Raw genomic sequence first — 18832 nt, 5'->3', positions numbered from 1 at the left:
CTTCTACATATTTGATTGTGAAATTATCCACATAGATATTTGGAAGGACACTTTGGATTCCTCTGTTCGAGAAGAACATTGAGACCGTCTTCTCCATGTTCAGTGTAAGACAGGACCTGTCAAGCCACTCAGTTGCTGTAGAGAGTCTAGCTGCTACAGGATTCGCGTCAGGGCTGGTGTAAAGAAGACCGTATCATCAGCAAACATCAAGACCTCCACATCGTCACAAATGGAGGGTAGATCCTTGATGTACAAGCTGAATAGAAACGGCTCTAGAATAGAACCTTTACTGTTTAATATCCATGTTTGTCAAACCATTTTTAATTATTTTATTATCATTATCAGTTCATTCATTTTTCTATATCCATTGATTGTTTAAAACAAATTTAGTTTTAGATTTTCAGCCAATTGAGATGTCCAAGATCATTAAATATGGGAGGTTAAGATTTTGAATATAACATATTTAATAAATTGATAATTAAAAACATGATATTTCTGCTGTGGCTCTTACAATAATGTTAAAGATGACACCTTTATGATGCTATAAATCAATAAATAACCAATTATTACTTACTTATTTATCCACAATCAAATACTGCCAAAGATCTGGAGGATGTAGACTTATATCCCACAATATATCACAACAATTCTTTATAGACTTTTGAATTTTTTTTTAACTATCTGAGTCATATGATATTGTCAAAAATGACAGATTTATGAAGGTGAGGACATCAGCCTAATAAAATAGTAGAAATCGTCTTTTAAAAATGTCACCCAAGACCATGCATGTATGTGCACGTGTGTTTGAATAATGCTGTTGAGATATGAAATAACCAGTAGCCAATTGAATAAGTTTCCCTTTTGGGTTAATATACTTGTAAAACTGACACTATAAGAGTCGGTGCCTCACCAACCATGAACCTCACCTCACGTCACTGGTGTAGCTATTACACGACTATGAAGCAGCTGTGATGAAGTGAATCACATTGATATTGTGTGGCGACTTTAATCTAAGTCAACCAATCAATGTTTGAAGAGGATCAATTGTTAACACATGTTTTATAGAAAGTCACAGGAAGTGATCAATCAGGCCCTATCATCCTGTTTTAAGTACTTTCAACAGGAAACATGGTTTGAAGAGAGACACAAACAAAGATTCCTGGAATGACTCTGGCCTCTGACCCCTCTAACCCAAGGTGACATTTAATGTGACTTCAATAATAGTAGGAATGTCATAGTTTTTACAAGTTAACAATAATCGTTACAACTTAAGGCACTATGGTTGGCTGTAAAAAAAAAATGAAATAAGTCACTGTAGGGAGTCATTCAGATAAAAACATCTAATTATTTCTATTTTTGGTAAAAGTAACAACAATTCCAATCTGATTGTCAATGAAACACGTTATTTATCTTCCATAAGACATTCAGAGTAAATCAAACATGATCGTTTTATCTTTCTGAGACACATTCTTTCTCTCACATTTTATTACCGTTACAAAACAAATGATTTCATGAAATCACCCAATATTTAGCTGTTTTGCAAGTTACAAAATATAATCTTGGAACACACAGTCTCTCTTTGGGAATATACCATTTACTTACTTATTTACTTGATGGATCTACTGACTCCTTTAAGAAACATCTTAAGACATTTTTATTTGTTCAGGCTTTTCCTTGATTTTCTGGAACTCCTGTTGTGTTATCAGTTTCATCTTGATCCTTAAAATATATACTTGATTGAATATTGTTTTGATTGTTTAAGCGCTTTGTGAGCCTGGTCTGGAAAAGTGCTATATAAATAAAAATTACTTACTTACTTACTTACTTTGTTCGATCTGAGCTCTTCTCCTCTTAAGATCTTCTCACTTTAATCCTCATGTTTTTTAAAAACAGCTGATGTTTTTTACTGGTAAATCAATTCAAATATGATTACACCTAAAGCTAGAATGATTTTAATTGTATTTACTTTCCATCATAGTGTAATTTTCGGAGTGTTTTTTGTACTTTGTCCCACTAGTGTAGATCAGAATTGGACTATCCTGCATAGTTTTCAATCCTTGGATGTCTGTCAGCTAATGTTTTAATAAACGAGATAACTAAGTCTCCCTGTATATGTTGAACGAACACGGGACTAAGATTGAGAAACACATTCTTCCTGTTTCCAACTCACGTTTTCAATCTGTGCGCTACAGTTCAGCATTAATTCAAATAGAAGATTTGCCGTAAAACAAATGTGATGAAAGAAATAATCTCGTTCATATATTTCAATGAAAATAATTCTGTTTTTCTTTTGCTTATTTTGTGTGTTGTCTTTTTTTCATGATTCTATTATGAAATGCCACCACAAAAATAAAAACCTTTGTTGAGTTTACAACACTGGGAAAAGAAGTTTCTGATAATGGAATGTATTTGGAGTGTATGTTTTTACTACCGACACCTATTGTTGCTGGAACTTTTATTGTTCCTGGTAGCCTCGAGTGAACACGTGGGGAGTCACGAGTACACGATCTTTTGTCGACGGGCGCTTCTGATTGGCTGCTCGTCGTCGTGAGTCAGCCGAGTGAAGCCGAAGATGACGCGTCGAGGTTCCTCCCCCCCCTCGGCTCGGTACTCGCCCCTTGTCCTTCCCCCCTTCGCCCGGCTCCACAACCAGCACCGAGCCCCCGGCAGGCAGCAGTGCTCTCAACACAACTGACAGCTGCGACTGACTCAACGGAGGGGGAAAGATGGAGCAAAGAGACGCCGACTTCAACATCCTGCTGGCCACCGACTCCTACAAGGTAACGAGCCTGGCTCGATGGCGGGAAGCTGCCGTGTTCCGACGCGAGTACCCGAGGGCCAGCTCGTCACCGTCCCGCTCTCCTCCAGCCCACTCTGGGCCATACGTGCGGGGGGTTGAGGAGATATACGGGTTCGTTAAATGGGGGTCGAGGTGGTGGGACTCGTCCGGGTTGAGGCCGCCTGCGTGTTTTTTCACCGGCGCCGCTCGTTAGCCGCGTTAGCTCAAAAAAAGCTAAATGGCTTTCATTGATACCTAATGCTAACACTAGCCTCGTGCTAGCAGCGTCCTCGCTGGACCACTGGGAGAGTTCGGCCCGGGTCAGACTGACGCCCTCCCCCACACTCTCAAGAGAATCGTTTCCAAGAAATCAAAACCGAAAGCAAAAGCTGGTGGTTTGAGCTTCGACGTGCTGCCAACAACGTGACCTTTTAACCATACACCTGCTTTTGTTTGAGGCGCCATGGTCGTGACGTCACCGGCAGTAATTGCTACTGCCGTGACGTACTACACCTTTTGACCTAGACGAATATTATCTTTAGGTTTTGACATGGGTTTGATCATAATTTGACATTCCTATACAAAACACGTTTATAGTTTTGATTCTATGTTTCATTTGTGAGTTTTATTTTTATAAACTATATTATCCAATCTTTCTGTTGCTACTTTAATATAATACACTCCGTAATAAGTTTAAACACAGTATTTTTTTTGACTCGTCAAAGAACATTGCCGTAATACTGACATAGGTTATTTATCCAAAAAGTGTGCGGTTAGATATGTTTCAATGACAGGACTTCAATGTGATAGAGTTCATGACGTCACATGCCACTTTAGAGTCAACAGATTTAGGGATGTAACTAAGTAATTTATATTACTAGAGCGCTTTTCCAGACCAGGGTCACAAAGCGCTTAAACAATCAAAACAATACTAATATATATACTTAAAAGGTCAAGATAACACAGAGAAGAACACAGGAGTCCCAGAAAATCAAGGAAAATCCATGTTAAACTCACAAAGTCGCACCAGATCACGGTTTACTTTTTGTACTCTGTGTTCATTACTATCTTGTTTTTTTCTTCTTCTCTTTTTCTCAGTAACGTTGAACTGGTCTCTATTTCACATTTTAATCAAATTATGTGAACTCATGTAATAAATGAATAAATGTATAAAAAAAAAAGGTCGATAAACTGCGTTGAAGATGAATCGGAGCATGAATGATGAGACGGGCTCAGTGGGTGTAGGTTTTTCGTTCTTAACCAAGCGGAATACACAGTTTGATCAGTTGATAACCAGTCCGAAGGCTGGCTGTCCAAACAAACACTAAACCGTTGTCAAGCAGATGGAAACCACTATTCATTTTCTGGAGGACAAGTTTGGACATGTTTGGGGTTAGATATAACTGAGTCAAATCACTCGAGCAGAAATACAACTTAGGATATTGTCCTCGCTATGATGGAGTTTAATTGAGTCAGAGATCTTGGTTCTTACCTCATGGCCGGTTAGAAATGAGGTTAAACATGTTTCCTCTAACGGAGAGAATAACTTGGTACATAATCATTATATATTTTATTGTGTGCTGTTGGATGAACAGGGTAAACACAACTAATGTCTGTTTGCACAGAGGAGTTTCCAGCACAGTCGCAGTTTTCTTAACTGTCAGTGTTTTCACTGGAGCTTCCCATTAGGTCAAAGGACAAGTATATTTGGGACAAACAAAAGGGCAGATCAGATTTCACCTTTTAATGACACGGTTGCCTGACAGTGAGTGTGTGTCTGCATCTGTTAATGTGTTTTCAGAAATACGTGCACGGTTGAAAAAACATTACGACTCTTTGACAGCGTCCATGTTTACTCTTCAACTGAAAACATTTTGGTTGGTTGGAAACACAAAGATTTCAGGAGAAGAGGACGTTCTAGGTGATCAATTAAATTTGAGAAAGTTAATCATTTTTAACTTGTGTTGTTTATCTTACATGTTGTGAAGGTTGACTTGTCGGTGAGCTACATCTGTTGTGACAGCTCTATTTAAGTTGTATGATAAAATTGTGTCAACACTGTCTATAAAATAGTGGGAAAGATAATAATCAATGACTCAGCAAATGTTGAATGAAAGGCTGGTTGTTATTGTGACACTATCTAATCTTTGCTGGGTGTCTCCACCCCAAGGCATCTATTTTGAGGTGCGTTTGACCTGCAGTTAAAGGACAGAGGCCTAGAAACTGAGTCGACTATTGACATTTAGCCACTGTCCTCTGGAGCATGAATTATTCTTGACCTTCTATTTGACCTCTCTGTTTGTGCGTGCATGTTGACTTTAGCACGAAGTTCCTTGACTTTCAATACTTTGTGTAATTTCTCTCAAATCTCTTATGTAAGGAGTTGAAGTCGGATGAGTTGTGTAATAAACCTAATGCCAGATAAGCTTCCAAGTTCCAACATAACCTTATTTAGAATTCTTGTAAATATATATTTTGACAGTGTGGATGTATCAGTTGTGCACTGCTCAGACTGTCAATGACATGTGCTGTTGTAGTATTGGACTTGAGGCTGAAATATGTATATTTAGGACGTCATTGCGAGTAGTCATGTGAGCAGCAGGTCCTTACTATTGGCATTCTATTACACTACTCGTAGATGTGTTGTAATCGTGCACTTATGTAGGGTCAAATGGAGGATAGTGTCACAGGTTTGGATCCAGAACCACGACTGGTTCTGTATGTGGCTCTGTAATGTCTTCTTTTCTACTAAATGTGTAGGGAGTTACTGCTTGTGGTCCATTGACTCGGTCATTCCACTGATTAGACGACAAAGAAGTCCAGGAAGATTAGACAATCTCATAGAGCACGTACGGAGGAAGTCAAAAGATTGGCAGCAATCCGTGATTGTGGTCTGGTTGACCTTGTGAATGTACGAGTGACGTCTGCAACGTTATCCTGATCATTGGAATTCTGCCATCTAAGGTGAAGGGAAAAAAATAATAATCTCAGCACGAAACACATTCTGAAACTGACCTTGTTGCAGGTGATATGGGGACCTTTGTGTGAGATGTAAACCCTTCAACTATTTTTCACTGAAAATGTTAAGTATGTAATAGAGTAATATGTTGCTAACTGCTCTACTGTCTGCACAGGTGACACACTACAAGCAGTACCCCCCCAACACCAGCAAAGTATATTCCTATTTTGAGTGTCGGGAGAAGAGGACCGACCCTGGCAAGAACAGGAAGGTCAAATATGACAAGACTGTCTTCTATGGACTCCAGTACATCCTCCATAAATACCTGAAAGGTAAAATACATGAATGTGACCCACAACTATCAGCTCAGCTAGTTGCATGTCCCGAAGTGCAATTTTACAAATGTTACATACTCAAAAACTGACGAGCTACACACTTGTGGTTAACACACACTTAGCTTTGACCTAAAGACAAATGAGATGTTCTTCCGGGTTTTTTGCTGCTCAGTCGGATGTGTTGACTGACAGCTCTAATGTTGTTACAGCTTCTTACACAGAATGAATAAAGTTGTGATTGAACCTCACTGAGCTCCTCCGCTCTCCTCACACATATACTCTTGAACCACACAAGTTGTCTCAGTTGAGTTAAGGAACACTCGCAGGAATTGGTTGGTGTCGATGTCAGTCTGCAGGAGCCACTCGTGCTCACCGCTCGGAGTCATAAGAGCGAGAAGGAGGTAAACAAAGGTTAAGAGGATTTCAGGCTGCAGTAACTGAAGTCCAGGAAGGCAAAAGCACAGCTGCTGCTGAGGAGCCTGGCTGAGACTTCATTAAGAGAATGTTCTTTAGACTTTTTACACTCAAAGGAGGAGATGTGCATGCAGCTGGAGAAACTCTGTTCTGTCCAAAATCCTTCATGCTCTTGTGTGTGCTGTTGCAGGGAAGGTGGTGACTCCAGAGAAAATTCAGGAGGCCAAGGAGATCTATAGAGCACACTTCCAGGATGATGTCTTCAACGAGAAAGGCTGGAACTACATCCTTGAGGTGCCTTTACTTTTTCGGTTTTCACTTGTCAAAACGTTTGAATGTCGATGGATTAATTTGATCAAATAATAAACTAAACTGGACGATAAATTCCTACTTTTTTTGGTGTGTGATCGGGACCAACCTCTGCTTGTGTCCACAGAAACATAACGGACACCTTCCCATCGAGATCAAAGCGGTGCCGGAGGGGAGCGTGATTCCTCGTGGGAACGTTCTGTTCACGGTGGTGAGCACTGACCCGGAATGCTACTGGCTCACCAACTGGGTTGAGGTGAGTCCCCGGTGTCTTGTGTGTGTCTTCTGCAAGGTTGTGATCATCATGTATCTACATCTGGTTGTGTTGAGAGGGTTTGGTTCACAGTGACAACGGGACTAGAAGAGATGAAGTACTGGACTGCCTTAAACTCAACAGAAACCAGACCACTTCCATTTAAGAGACTCTTTGAGCTTAAGCTCACTGCATGTGAGGAATGTGGGAGCACAAACATATGCCTCTTTATGACATCACTGACTCGAATCATCACTGGATATAAAATGAATCTTCTCAACCAGATGTTCATTCACTGCAACACTTTCCCTCACGTCCTTTCTTGCCAGTCATCCTAGAGCAGGTGTTACCAACCTGGTGCCCACTTGGTAGCCTGCAGAGACAAAGGGATTAGCCAGTGGGCCTGTTGAAAAAATATTTCCAGGATATTCATCTTGTTATGTTTGATTTTGTTTTTCCTCTCTTGCTGCACCACCAATATGGGAAGAGAATACAAAAATGTTTGGGGGATACAAGTTAACATCAATAAATATATTTTTTCGCTTATGGTAACCCTTCGTCACACAGTGTCCTTTAGTAGGTTGATGAGCCCTGTCCCCTAACACCATGGGAGACCCTGACTTCTCTTCACTTCATATGCAGTGCAGTTTTCCTGCACTGTTCTCATCTAGTGACCCTTAAATGTCGCATGACCAGAATCATTTTATTTAGCAGTCCTTGTATGCTGTTTCTTAAATGAAGGGGGGACATATCCATAACTTGTTGACAGTGATAAGTAAGCATTCCTCACATTTTGATCCCTAAAACATGCTTTCTATGGTTGCTGAAGTTGAGGTTACATTTTTTTCAGAAAACGTCAAGGATCAGGTTTTCGTGTGTGTAGACGTTACACACTGTTATTGTTGTCATGAGACTTTGATCAGGGAACACTATCGTGCTTGTTGTCGCGCTGGTGCGTGCCTGTCACATGTTTAGATTAATTTGAGCCAGAGTGAAGTAATCTTCTGGAGGTCAACACACACTTTAGTTGAGTACTCTCAGCCAAGCGTCCTTTCACGAGTTGTGCTGTGTGTGTGTGTGTGTGCGCGCAGACCATCCTGGTTCAGATCTGGTATCCCATCACTGTGGCGACCAACTCCAGAGAGCAGAAGAAGATTCTGGCCAGATACCTGCTGAAGACTTCTGGAAATCTGGAGGGCCTGGAGTACAAGCTGCACGACTTTGGCTACCGCGGGGTCTCGTCTCAGGAGGTATGACGACAAGTTGGCTTTCAGGAGTCTCTTAATCTCCCACAATCCTCTCTGCTCCGTTCAGACCGCAGGGATCGGCGCCTCCGCTCACCTGGTAAACTTCAAAGGCACGGACACGGTTGCCGGTATTTGCGTCATAAAGAAGTTCTACGGAACCAAAGACCCAGTGCCTGGATTCTCCGTCCCGGCTGCAGAGCATAGGTGAGCGTCCTTGAGCGAAGATCTTGATCAAAAATGATATTGATCAGATCAACTGTATGTTTTCTGAAGTTTGACTATTTCTCTGTTTTAAGTGTAAAAACTGACATGAGAGCAGCTCATGCATTAGTGCTTTAAACGATTGTTTTGACACTCTGATGAACCAATGACCCTCAATAACTCAAATACCTACATGTCAGTTCTCAAACATGTGTGATTGACAGTGATTGATAACCCGCCTCTTCCTCAGCACCATCACAGCGTGGGGCAAGGACCACGAGAAAGATGCTTTTGAGCACATCATCAAACAGTTTCCTAGCGTGCCAGTCTCCATCGTCAGCGACAGCTACGACATCTACAACGCTTGCGAGAAGATTTGGGGAGAGGACCTGAGGTCACTGATAGAGGCCCGCGGGGCCCACGCTCCACTGGTGGTCCGGCCCGACTCTGGAAACCCGCTTGATACAGTTCTGAAGGTGCGACTGCTGAATGTGATGCCATCTCCTAATGTCAACCTTTGTTCTCCTGCTCCTTCTCTCTGGCTGCGTCTTCAGTGGCGTTATGGAATCGGATTGACGTGTGTCTTCTGCAGGTTCTGGAGATTCTTGGGAAGAAGTTTATTCCAGAGGAGAACTCGAAAGGCTTTAAAGTTCTGCCTCCGTACATCCGTGTGATCCAAGGAGACGGCGTGGACATCAACACACTGCAGGAGGTGAGCTGACACACGCACACAAATCCCAAAGACCTCCATCAACACATTTGCTGTGGTCCAGATCGTGGAGGGCATGACGGAGCACCGGTGGTCCATCGAGAACATCGCCTTCGGCTCTGGAGGAGCCCTGCTGCAGAAGCTGACCCGTGATCTGCTCAACTGCTCCTTCAAGTGCAGCTACGTGGTGACCAACGGACTCGGGGTGAGAACTGAACGAGTGCTTTGTGTGGACCAGTCGTATCCTCAAGAAGAAGCCTCAGCAGGAACCAGGGACATGGTCATTTAGCCTGTGTTCTCCTCCTGCAGGTGAACGTATTCAAGGACCCGGTCGCAGACCCCAACAAGCGCTCCAAGAAAGGACGCCTGTCGCTGCACCTGACGCCAAGTGGAGACTTTGTCACCCTGGAAGAGGGGAAGGGCGACCTGGAGGATGAGTATGGCGAGGTAAGTGCACCCCCCCTTGGTTCCCCCCCAACCCCTGTACTTTCATCTGAACAGCCTGTTCTCTACTTCCTGCAGGACCTTCTGCACACAGTCTTTCAGAATGGCAAGATCGTGAAGACGTACACATTCGACCAAGTCAGAGACAATGCCATGCTCAAAAAGAGCGAGCTGGATGAGCTGCTGGAGTAAACACAGCACCATTCACTCCCGTCCCCCCAACCCCCTGAACCCGTCTCAACCTCCTGACCTCTGGTGGAGGTGTCGTGCACTGCGAACTTCCCGAAAACGTTCCTGAAACACTGAAAAGTCACCAATTTGCTGAGATTTGTAATCATGCAGTTGAAAGCAGCAGCGTGCGTGAGTGTATATGTGCATTGTGGGAAATTAATTGGTAACAAAATGGCTAAAAATAAGAAATGGTTCAGTCATATCATATAAGGAGGCCATTAGAATCCTCAAGAAAAGGCGACAAAGCGCAGGTGAGATTTTTAAATTAAATGACCAAAATGTAACAGGACTCGTCACATACGCCCACTTGTGTCAGTACAAACATAAAACCGATTTTTGTTATCTTGAAAACTGTGTTTTAACATCGTGTCACTCGTGTTACCAGCTGCTCACCTTCAGTCTAAAAAAAGAAATTGAAAATCTTCAGCTATGAAGTCTCAAAATTATGTAGTAAATGTTTCAATACTACTGCTAAACCACGGTTGTTATTATGACAAAAATAATGTGTGAGCTTTTCTTTAAAACCAAATCGAGTCTCAAGCCTGACTGGTACAAAAACACCTATATTGTTGTTTGTTTGTTTCAATTGTCCTGCATGAATAGTTTTGTGTATTTTAACTTCCTCTCCGCATAAATATTTCTGTTTCGGTATTTGTATGGGCTTGATGACAGATTCTTCTGTGTGCCCAAAGATACGAAAATATTTTCAAATCTTTCCTCTTTCAGCTTTCACTGCAATATTCTTCTATGACTGAAGGTGTGGCTCCTGATGTTTGTCGTCACTGACGTGTGCATGGGAGTTATTTTAAAGTTTGGAAGTGACTGATCTTCACGCTTTTTTCAGTCTGGACTCGCGGAGTAGACGTTTCAGTAGAAAAACCCTTTGAATAAAGACCTCCGTTTTTAATCCTAAAAAAATCTCACCTGGGCGAAAGATTTTGACCAATCACAGGCGTTTTCCCTCCCGACTTCTGCAATATATTAAAGTTTTAAATTCTAAAAATCATAGCCGCCAAAGACCAGTAACTCCTGCTCACGAATTAGGGAGGAGCATGTTGACCGCGTTGGTTTCACGCTGCCTTTAACGAGTTTTTTTTATTTAAGCTTGCTGTCTTCTCTGCACATGACTGGAGGTCCTCACTAGGTGGCGCTTCTCCAATGGTAGCCATGATGATGTGCAGCACAGAAACAAAGCCAACAGATTCTCATCCAAGCGTGTGTGTTAGTGGCTGTTGTGTATCATTTGACAGTCGCCCAACTGCCCTCCCACGAGTATGTGAGTGCCTCCCCTGAAAATGTCATGGAGTGAGTGAAAGTTCGAATGCCAACAATTGTGAGTTCATTTCTTTGTTGTTGTTTACTTGTGTGTGTATATTTGTTGACGGTCCCCGACTGATGTTTTCACTGCAACATCGTCAACACGGATTAAAGACGCCGTGCTGTCAATTTGATCTTTGTGGTGTTTATTTATTTAGATAGATGGATAGATAGTCACCTGGACGACCCTCCTGTCAATCACAACTAGACTTGTTCATCAGTACAAAACTCTTTTCATTTAAATTTTTACATGTAATTCTGGAGATGAAATCTTGGTTACCATAACCTCACCCACTCTGCTTTCATTGATCAAGAATTGAAGTTTGTCACCGCATGTAATTAATCCTGCATCCATCGCTAAAATTAATCATTAATCCAAGAAATCGTAACCTCCAACAATCTTGTTGTATAAACAAAGTTGAGTGTGATTACTGCTGGCTGGAGGAGTGAAGACCAAGACACTCCGCTCTCGTAACCTCTTCTTCGCTGAGATTTCCAATGGGGGAGAACTTTATAAAGTAATAAATTCAAAAAATGTTCATGATGAGAGACTTGCTGCATCTTGGAGAGGAAGACTTCAACATTTGAAACAAGTTTGTGAGTCTTTAACACGTCAGGCCATCAACCTGATGGTCTCGGTGAGCGATTGTTGGTCGGTGTGGTCTGTGGTCCCTTGCCAGCTCTTCTCTGAGACGTTGTCTTGTCGAACATCTGTGGGAGTTCTTCTGTTCTCAAGGACCCCAGGGGCTGTATGCCTCTAGTTTACGATAAGTGTGGGAGAGTTGCTCCTGGTGGCCACATTCTAACACTATTAGTCATGTTTTCTAAGAATTTCCCCTAAAAGTCAACAGGAAATCCTAGTAACGATGGAAGCAGGAAATTAATATAAGCAAATAAAAACGGCTATCACAATGTAAATACTTTTCAGTTCTTCTGTAATATAAGTGTATATATATATTCATTTATAAGATATTTTATGTTAAATATATTTTACAACTACTATATCTTGACCATAGAATTTAATCTTATTAAGAGTATATTGGGGGTCCATCCTTTAACAATTATCAACAAAAACATATTTTGTATTTAGCTTTTAAGATTCAGCCAATCACAGCTATTGAAATGACTCCTGTAGTAGCAAATGGGTGAACTACACATCACTAGTATGGAAGTTTGTGTCCATTCCTTTTTCAGAGTTCTCTGAGAATGCTCTGGAATCGCTTCTATAAACCGAAACTCATTGCTAGGAATGTTAAGGTCAAGTTAGGGTCTCTATGAGAGGATTCTTTACGAATACAGGTCCCTGCTATGAGAAGAAAACCTCTGATGATGTCCAGGGGAGCTTGTATCCAACTGAACTTCCTTGTTCACACAGACACACATCATATTGTCTCCTCCAACATCAGCATCTCATCCTTACAGATGTTGATGCACTTCTTACAGTTCTTAAAATCCTAACTTTTACCAGGACCAAGAGCAGAGTGACATCATGACAAATGTGACGTCAGATACTGTCCACACACACACACACACATAAAAGAAAAACGTTCTGGTATTGTGCCTAGACATAGTGACGTCATAAATGATTTATTCCAGGGGCTCGTGATCTTCCCAACCACGTCCAGACCGTGAGCCCTCCTGGTTAGTTTCGTGTTCTCAGACTGGATCACTTCGTCCAGAACTCTACAAAAAGTGTCGGACTTCAGGGGGGGCGGGGGGGGGGCTGTGTCGGTTCCGAGTAGGGTCCAGAACTTGAGGACGTCCCACTCGTGTCGGTGCTGACTCTGCAGAAAAGTTGGTCGCAACACTTTTTGCAGCGAGGAAGGAGGTCTACGTCACAGGGGCGAACTACACTCCCCCTTTTTTTCCTACAGAGCCGAACCCTTACACCAGAACCAGGAGCGGCCGAAACACCCGGACAGACCCGCAGGAGCATCGACCCAGGACCGACTGACTGGACCCTAGAGCGGCGGCATGATGGCCGGGTTCCGACTGAACTGGGCTCCGATGAAGGAGCCGCTCGGCTTCATCAAACTCGTTGAGTGGGTGAGTCTGTGCGCATGCGCGAGTCCTTGGGTCCCAGAGTAAGAAGGTTCCAGTGGTTTTAGATAATTGATAAATAAATGTTGAGGCAAGTTGGAAAAAAGTTATCAGATTGGAGACTCGGAGTAGAGCCTCTGCACTGGAAAGTCCCCAAACTTGAGCTCTGAGGTTGGATCTCATATGAACTGGGAACATTCCTGATGTCATTTAGAGTGAGTCAGCAACAGAATCTTGGGGTTCGACATGAGCGGGGAACATCCTCTCCAGACCTCCAAACTAACAATGGCACACAAAGGAGCAACAACAGAAACGCACACAGATGAGCCACGATCACTGATGCTTTTGTTGTCTGTGGATGTCTCATGACTGCAGCGTGAGAGAGTGTGTGTGTTTGTGTTTTTGTGTGTGTGTGTGAGTGTTAGGGCCTGTGTGTCCAGTTTTTTTGTAAATCTCTATTCTCTCTCCTTCAGCTGACTTCCATCTTTGCTTTCGGAAGTTGTGGTGGCTTCTCGGGCCGTAACGTGGTGACGTTGTTCTGCGGCGACGGAACCAACCAAACGCTCGCCGCCAATTTCCAGTATCCTTTCAGGTGAGTTCTGCCTCCCGACCGACGGTTCCAGAAAAGGGGAGTCAAAAGTGGTGTGTCTATCTCAGGCTTAGTCAACTCCCACTGGTGGATGGAAACACCACCTACTGCAACCAGACCGTCACCACGACCCACCTGGTGGGAGACTCTTCTTCCGCCGCCGAGTTCTTCGTGGCCGTCGGCGTCGTCTGCTTCCTCTACGTGATGGCGGCGCTGCTGGTCTACCTGAGCTACATGCACGTGTACAAGAACTCCGACATCGGGCCCATATTGGTGAGGGGGACGACTCGTGTCTGACGACAAATCCGTTCGTTGGTGTTTTAATCTTGTCGCGGCGCCCCCTTTGCAGGACCTGCTGATATCCACGCTGCTGGTCTTCCTGTGGCTGGTGAGCTCGTCTGCGTGGGCGAAGGGTCTGCAGAACGTCAAGGACACCACGGACACCGACGGCATCCGCCGAACCCTGGAGGTCTGCGGAAAAGCCGGCGTCACCTGTGATGTCACGGACTTCGCTAACTTGCGATCCCTAAACTTCTCTCTGGTGGGCACCACGACACACACTTGATAACCTTCAACAATCTGTCTAACCGTGATCCGATCACAACCTTCTGTTTGGAAAACTGCTGTGTTTTTATGTGTATTTTGGGAGTTGTATGTTCATGTTTTTTGTGTTTCATTGAGTTTTAAGTGTGTGTTGCTGCATGCACAAGTACGTTTAATAGTGTTTTCCATGATCACACAACACAAACATTTTGCAGCAACTATTTAGAAACTTAGATTCTCTTTGATGGTTTCAGGATTTGATTTGTTTTTCTTCTTCTTCTTTTATGGGAACTCCGGGTGATTTTTCTTGTTGTTGATAAGAGGTTCTGGTTCTGGCAGGTCTTCGGGTTCCTGAACATGTTTGTGTGGGCGGCAAACGTCTGGTTCGTCTACAAGGAAACTCGTTGGCACTCCAGGAGGTTCTCACAACCCGGCCAGCAGCAGCAGCAGGTCCCCACCATCTGAAGACGCACAAACCAAAAATAACACACTCTCCAAAGACACATTTAGACACACAACTGAACACACTTGCATGACTTTATCATTTACAAGCACTTCAGCTGTCGACCTCTGCAGGTGGCGGGCAGGTACTATGGCGGTGACGTCACGAATGCTCGGTTAATTTGTAGTTCGAAAAAATAAACGAGAAGTTTGGGAGACAATAAAAATGCGCATTTTTTTCTGTCGTAAAATAAAATGTAGAAGATCAAAACGACTGATCTTAAGTAACAGAAGATTTTTTGTGAGTCCGTTTATTTGGCAGTTCGGCTGAAATTGTGCAGACGTTTTTAATAAAAATAGAATGTGGCTCCTGCTCTCTTCCTTTTCGTGTTCATTGAATCTCGTCTACATATAATCAGGCAAGAATTAACGTCGAAGAACTTTGATTTACGGACTATGTTGGGACGTGCAGCGCTCGGTTTCAGCCAGCAAGTGGCGCCATTCTGTTCGAAAAGCTAACAAGAGGGAAAAAAAAGTTTTCACCATATAGAAAATGTATTTCTAAATCGAATGTACTTGCGTAGCTTATTTTGACTTGTTAAATGTAATTCATGAACCACTTTTTTTCTCATTCGTACAGATAAATAACTTATACATTATTACACACAATATACATTAAAATTAAGTGTATTTATTAGAACTACCAACGCTTCAGAGGGATTTACGTGTATCTGACGTCACTTATCTAAGAGAGTTGAACTTTTCAACTCGACCTTCAGTAACCTTTCCGAATAGAGCCGAGCCGAGCCGAACACCATCGACTGTGATGTGAAGTATCAAGCATTTTTTAATTGTTTTCATCGGAAGTGATAACAGTTACATTTCAAAATAAAAGGAGACCAGTCCTCTTTACTTCTTTGCCCCCTTGATTCATAACTTCTTCACTTCTTCACCTCTTTACTTCATAACTTCCTCCCTGCATAACCTCCTCACTTCATAATCTCTTCACTTCATAACCTCCTCACTCCCTAACATCCTCACTTCCTCACTTCCTTGCTTCAAAACTTCCTCACTTCTTCACTTCCTCAACTTAAAGCTTCTTCACTTCCTCACTTCATAAGCTCCTAACTTCATTACCTCCTCACTTCATAACTCCCTCACTCCCTAACCTCCTCACTTCAATACTTCCTCACTTCATAACATCCTCACTTCATAACCTCCTTACTCTCTTACCTCCTCACTTCAAAACTTCCTCACTTCATAACCTCCTCACTCCTTCACTTCCTCACTTCAAAACATCCTCACTTCATAACTTCCTCACTTCATAACTTCCTCACTTCATAACTTTGTCACTTCATATCTTCCTCACTTCATGATCTCCTCACTCCCTTACCTCCTCACTTCATAACTCCCTCACTCCCTAACCTCCTCACTTCAATACTTTCTCACTTCATAACCTCCTCACTCCTTCACTTCCTCACTTCATAACATATTCACTTCTTCACTTCCTCACTTCATAACCTCCTCACTCCCTAACCTCCTCACTTCAATACTTCCTCACTTCATAACATCCTCACTTCATTACCTCCTCACTTCATAACCTCCTCACTCTCTTACTTCCTCACTTCAAAACTTCCTCACTTCATAACCTCCTCACTCCTTCACTTCCTCACTTCAAAACATCCTCACTTCATAACTTCCTCACTACTTCACTTCCTGACTTCATAACTTCCTGACTTCATAACCTCCTCACTTCATAACCTTCTCACTTCATAACTTCCTCACTTCATAACTTCCTCACGTCATAACTTTGTCACTTCATATCTTCCTCACTTCATAATCTCCTCACTCCCTTACCTCCTCACTTCATAACTCCCTCACTCCCTAACCTCCTCACTTCAATACTTTCTCACTTCATAACCTCCTCACTTCATAACTCCCTCACTCCCTAACCTCCTCACTTCAATACTTTCTCACTTCATAACCTCCTCACTCCTTCACTTCATAACATATTCACTTCTTCACTTCCTCACTTCATAACCTTCTCACTCCCTAAACTCCTCACTTCAATACTTCCTCACTTCATAACCTCCTTACTCCTTCACTTCCTCACTTCATAACCTTCTCAATCTTCACTTCCTCACTTCATAACATCCTCACTACTTCACTTCCTCCCTTCTTCATTTCCCCACTTCATAACCTCCTCACTTCATAACTTCCTCACTCCTTCACTTCCTCACTTCATAACATCCTCACTTCTTCACTTCCTCACTTCTTTACTTCCTCACTTCATAAAATCCTCACTTCTTCACTTCCTCACTCCCTAACCGCCTCACTTCGTTTCCTCCTCACTTCATAACTTCCTCAATCTTCACTTCCTCACTTCATAACCTCCCTGCTTCATTACTTGCTCACTTCAGAATTTCCTCACTTCATAACCTCCTCCCTTCATAACTTCCTCACTTCATAACCTCCTCCCTTAATAACTTCCTCACTTCATAACCTCCTCCCTTCATAACCTCCTCCCTTAATAACTTCCTCACTTCATAACCTCCTCCCTTCATAACCTCCTCCCTTAATAACTTCCTCACTTCATAACCTCCTCCCTTCATAACCTCCTCCCTTAATAACTTCCTCACTTCATAACCTCCTCCCTTCATAACCTCCTCCCTTAATAACTTCCTCACTTCATAACCTCCTCCCTTCATAACTTCCTCACATCATAACTTCCTCACTTCATAACCTCCTCACTTTATAACCACCTCACTTCGTATCCTCCTCACTTCATAACTTCCTCACTTCTTCACTACCTCACTTCATAACTTCCTCACTTCATAACATCCTCACTTCTTCACTTCCTCACTTCATAACCTCCTCCATTCATAACCGCCTCCCTTGATAACTTCCACACTTCATAACCTCCTCCCTTCATAACCTCTTCACTTTATTTTTTCCTCACTTTACAACTTCCTCAATCTTCACTTCCTCACTTTATAACCTCTCTTCATTACTTCCTCACTTCATAAGCTCCTCACTTCATTACATCCTCACTTCATAACTTCCTCACTCCCTAACCTCCTCCCTTCATAACTTCCTCACTTCATAAGCTCCTTACTTCATTACGTCCTCACTTCATAACTTCCTCACTCCCTAACCTCCTCCCTTCATAACTTCCTCGCTTCATAACTTCCTCAATCTTCACTTCCTCACTTCATAACATCCTCACTACTTCACTTCCTCCCTTCTTCATTTCCCCACTTCATAACCTCCTCACTTCATAACTTCCTCACTCCTTCACTTCCTCACTTCATAACATCCTCACTTCTTCACTTCCTCACTTCATAAAATCCTCACTTCATAACATTCCTCACTTCATAACAATCCTCGCTTCTTCACTTCCTCACTTCATAACCTCCCTGCTTGATTACTTCCTTACTTCATTACTTCTTCACTTCCTCCCTTTATAACCTCTCTTCATTACTTCCTCACTTCATAAGCTCCTTACTTCATTACGTCCTCACTTCATAACTTTCTCAGTTCCTAACCTCCTCCCTTCATAACCTCCTCCATTCATAACTTCCTCGGTTCATAACCTCCTCACATCATAACTTCCTCGCTTTTTCACTTCCTCGCTTCATAACTTCTTCACTTCATAACTTCCTCGCTTCTTCACTTCATAACTTTCTCACTCCCTAACCTCCTCCCTTCATCAATTCCTCGCCTTATAAACTCCTCCCTTCAGAACTTTCTCGCTTCTTCACTTCCTCACTTCAATACTTCCTCACTTCAAAACCTCCTCACTCCTTCACTTCCTCACTTCATAACATCCTCACTTCTTCACTTCCTAACTTCCTAACCTCCTCACTTCATTGCTTCCTCACTTCATTACTTCCTCACTTCATAACCTCCTCAATCTTAACTTTCTTACTTCATTACTTCTTCACTTCATAACCTCCTCAATCTTCACTTCCTCATTTCATAACATCCTCACTACTTCACTTCCTCCCTTCTTCATTTCCCC

General features: G+C 42.6%; 2 protein-coding genes across 2 annotated transcripts; both read left to right on the top strand.

Moving 5' to 3' along the window:
* Positions 1-2598: 2598 nt before the first annotated feature.
* nampt1 (nicotinamide phosphoribosyltransferase 1) lies at positions 2599-11332 on the top strand. Its single transcript, XM_087786718.1, has 11 exons — positions 2599-2780; positions 5914-6070; positions 6678-6781; positions 6924-7052; positions 8141-8299; positions 8364-8500; positions 8748-8973; positions 9090-9209; positions 9271-9411; positions 9516-9653; positions 9729-11332. Exons 1-11 carry the CDS (start codon positions 2727-2729, stop codon positions 9840-9842), a joined length of 1479 nt encoding a protein of 492 aa, XP_087642844.1. The 5' UTR covers positions 2599-2726; the 3' UTR covers positions 9843-11332.
* Positions 11333-12970: 1638 nt separating this feature from the next.
* sypl1 (synaptophysin-like 1) lies at positions 12971-15178 on the top strand. Its single transcript, XM_087785764.1, has 5 exons — positions 12971-13244; positions 13712-13830; positions 13896-14100; positions 14177-14368; positions 14710-15178. The coding sequence occupies exons 1-5, from the start codon at positions 13173-13175 to the stop codon at positions 14833-14835; spliced, it is 714 nt and encodes a 237-aa protein (XP_087641890.1). The 5' UTR covers positions 12971-13172; the 3' UTR covers positions 14836-15178.
* The last annotated feature ends 3654 nt before the right edge of the window (positions 15179-18832 follow it).

Source organism: Callionymus lyra, chromosome 3 (assembly GCF_982586985.1).
Source record: "Callionymus lyra chromosome 3, fCalLyr1.hap1.1, whole genome shotgun sequence".
Taxonomy (NCBI): domain Eukaryota; kingdom Metazoa; phylum Chordata; class Actinopteri; order Syngnathiformes; family Callionymidae; genus Callionymus; species Callionymus lyra.
Note: the sequence above shows the minus strand (reverse complement) of the source record. Positions and strands in the feature narration are given on the sequence as shown.

Bases quoted from the DNA above. Each gene is read 5' to 3' on its own strand.
- nampt1 (XM_087786718.1), top strand. From the start codon at position 2,727: ATGGAGCAAAGAGACGCCGACTTCAACATCCTGCTGGCCACCGACTCC. The intron at 2,781-5,913 runs GTAACGAGCCTG...CTGTCTGCACAG, and splicing joins TGGCCACCGACTCCTACAAG to GTGACACACTACAAGCAGTA. The intron at 8,300-8,363 runs GTATGACGACAA...TGCTCCGTTCAG, and splicing joins GCGGGGTCTCGTCTCAGGAG to ACCGCAGGGATCGGCGCCTC.
- sypl1 (XM_087785764.1), top strand. From the start codon at position 13,173: ATGATGGCCGGGTTCCGACTGAACTGGGCTCCGATGAAGGAGCCGCTC. The intron at 13,245-13,711 runs GTGAGTCTGTGC...TCTCTCCTTCAG, and splicing joins TCATCAAACTCGTTGAGTGG to CTGACTTCCATCTTTGCTTT. The intron at 14,101-14,176 runs GTGAGGGGGACG...CCCCCTTTGCAG, and splicing joins CCGACATCGGGCCCATATTG to GACCTGCTGATATCCACGCT.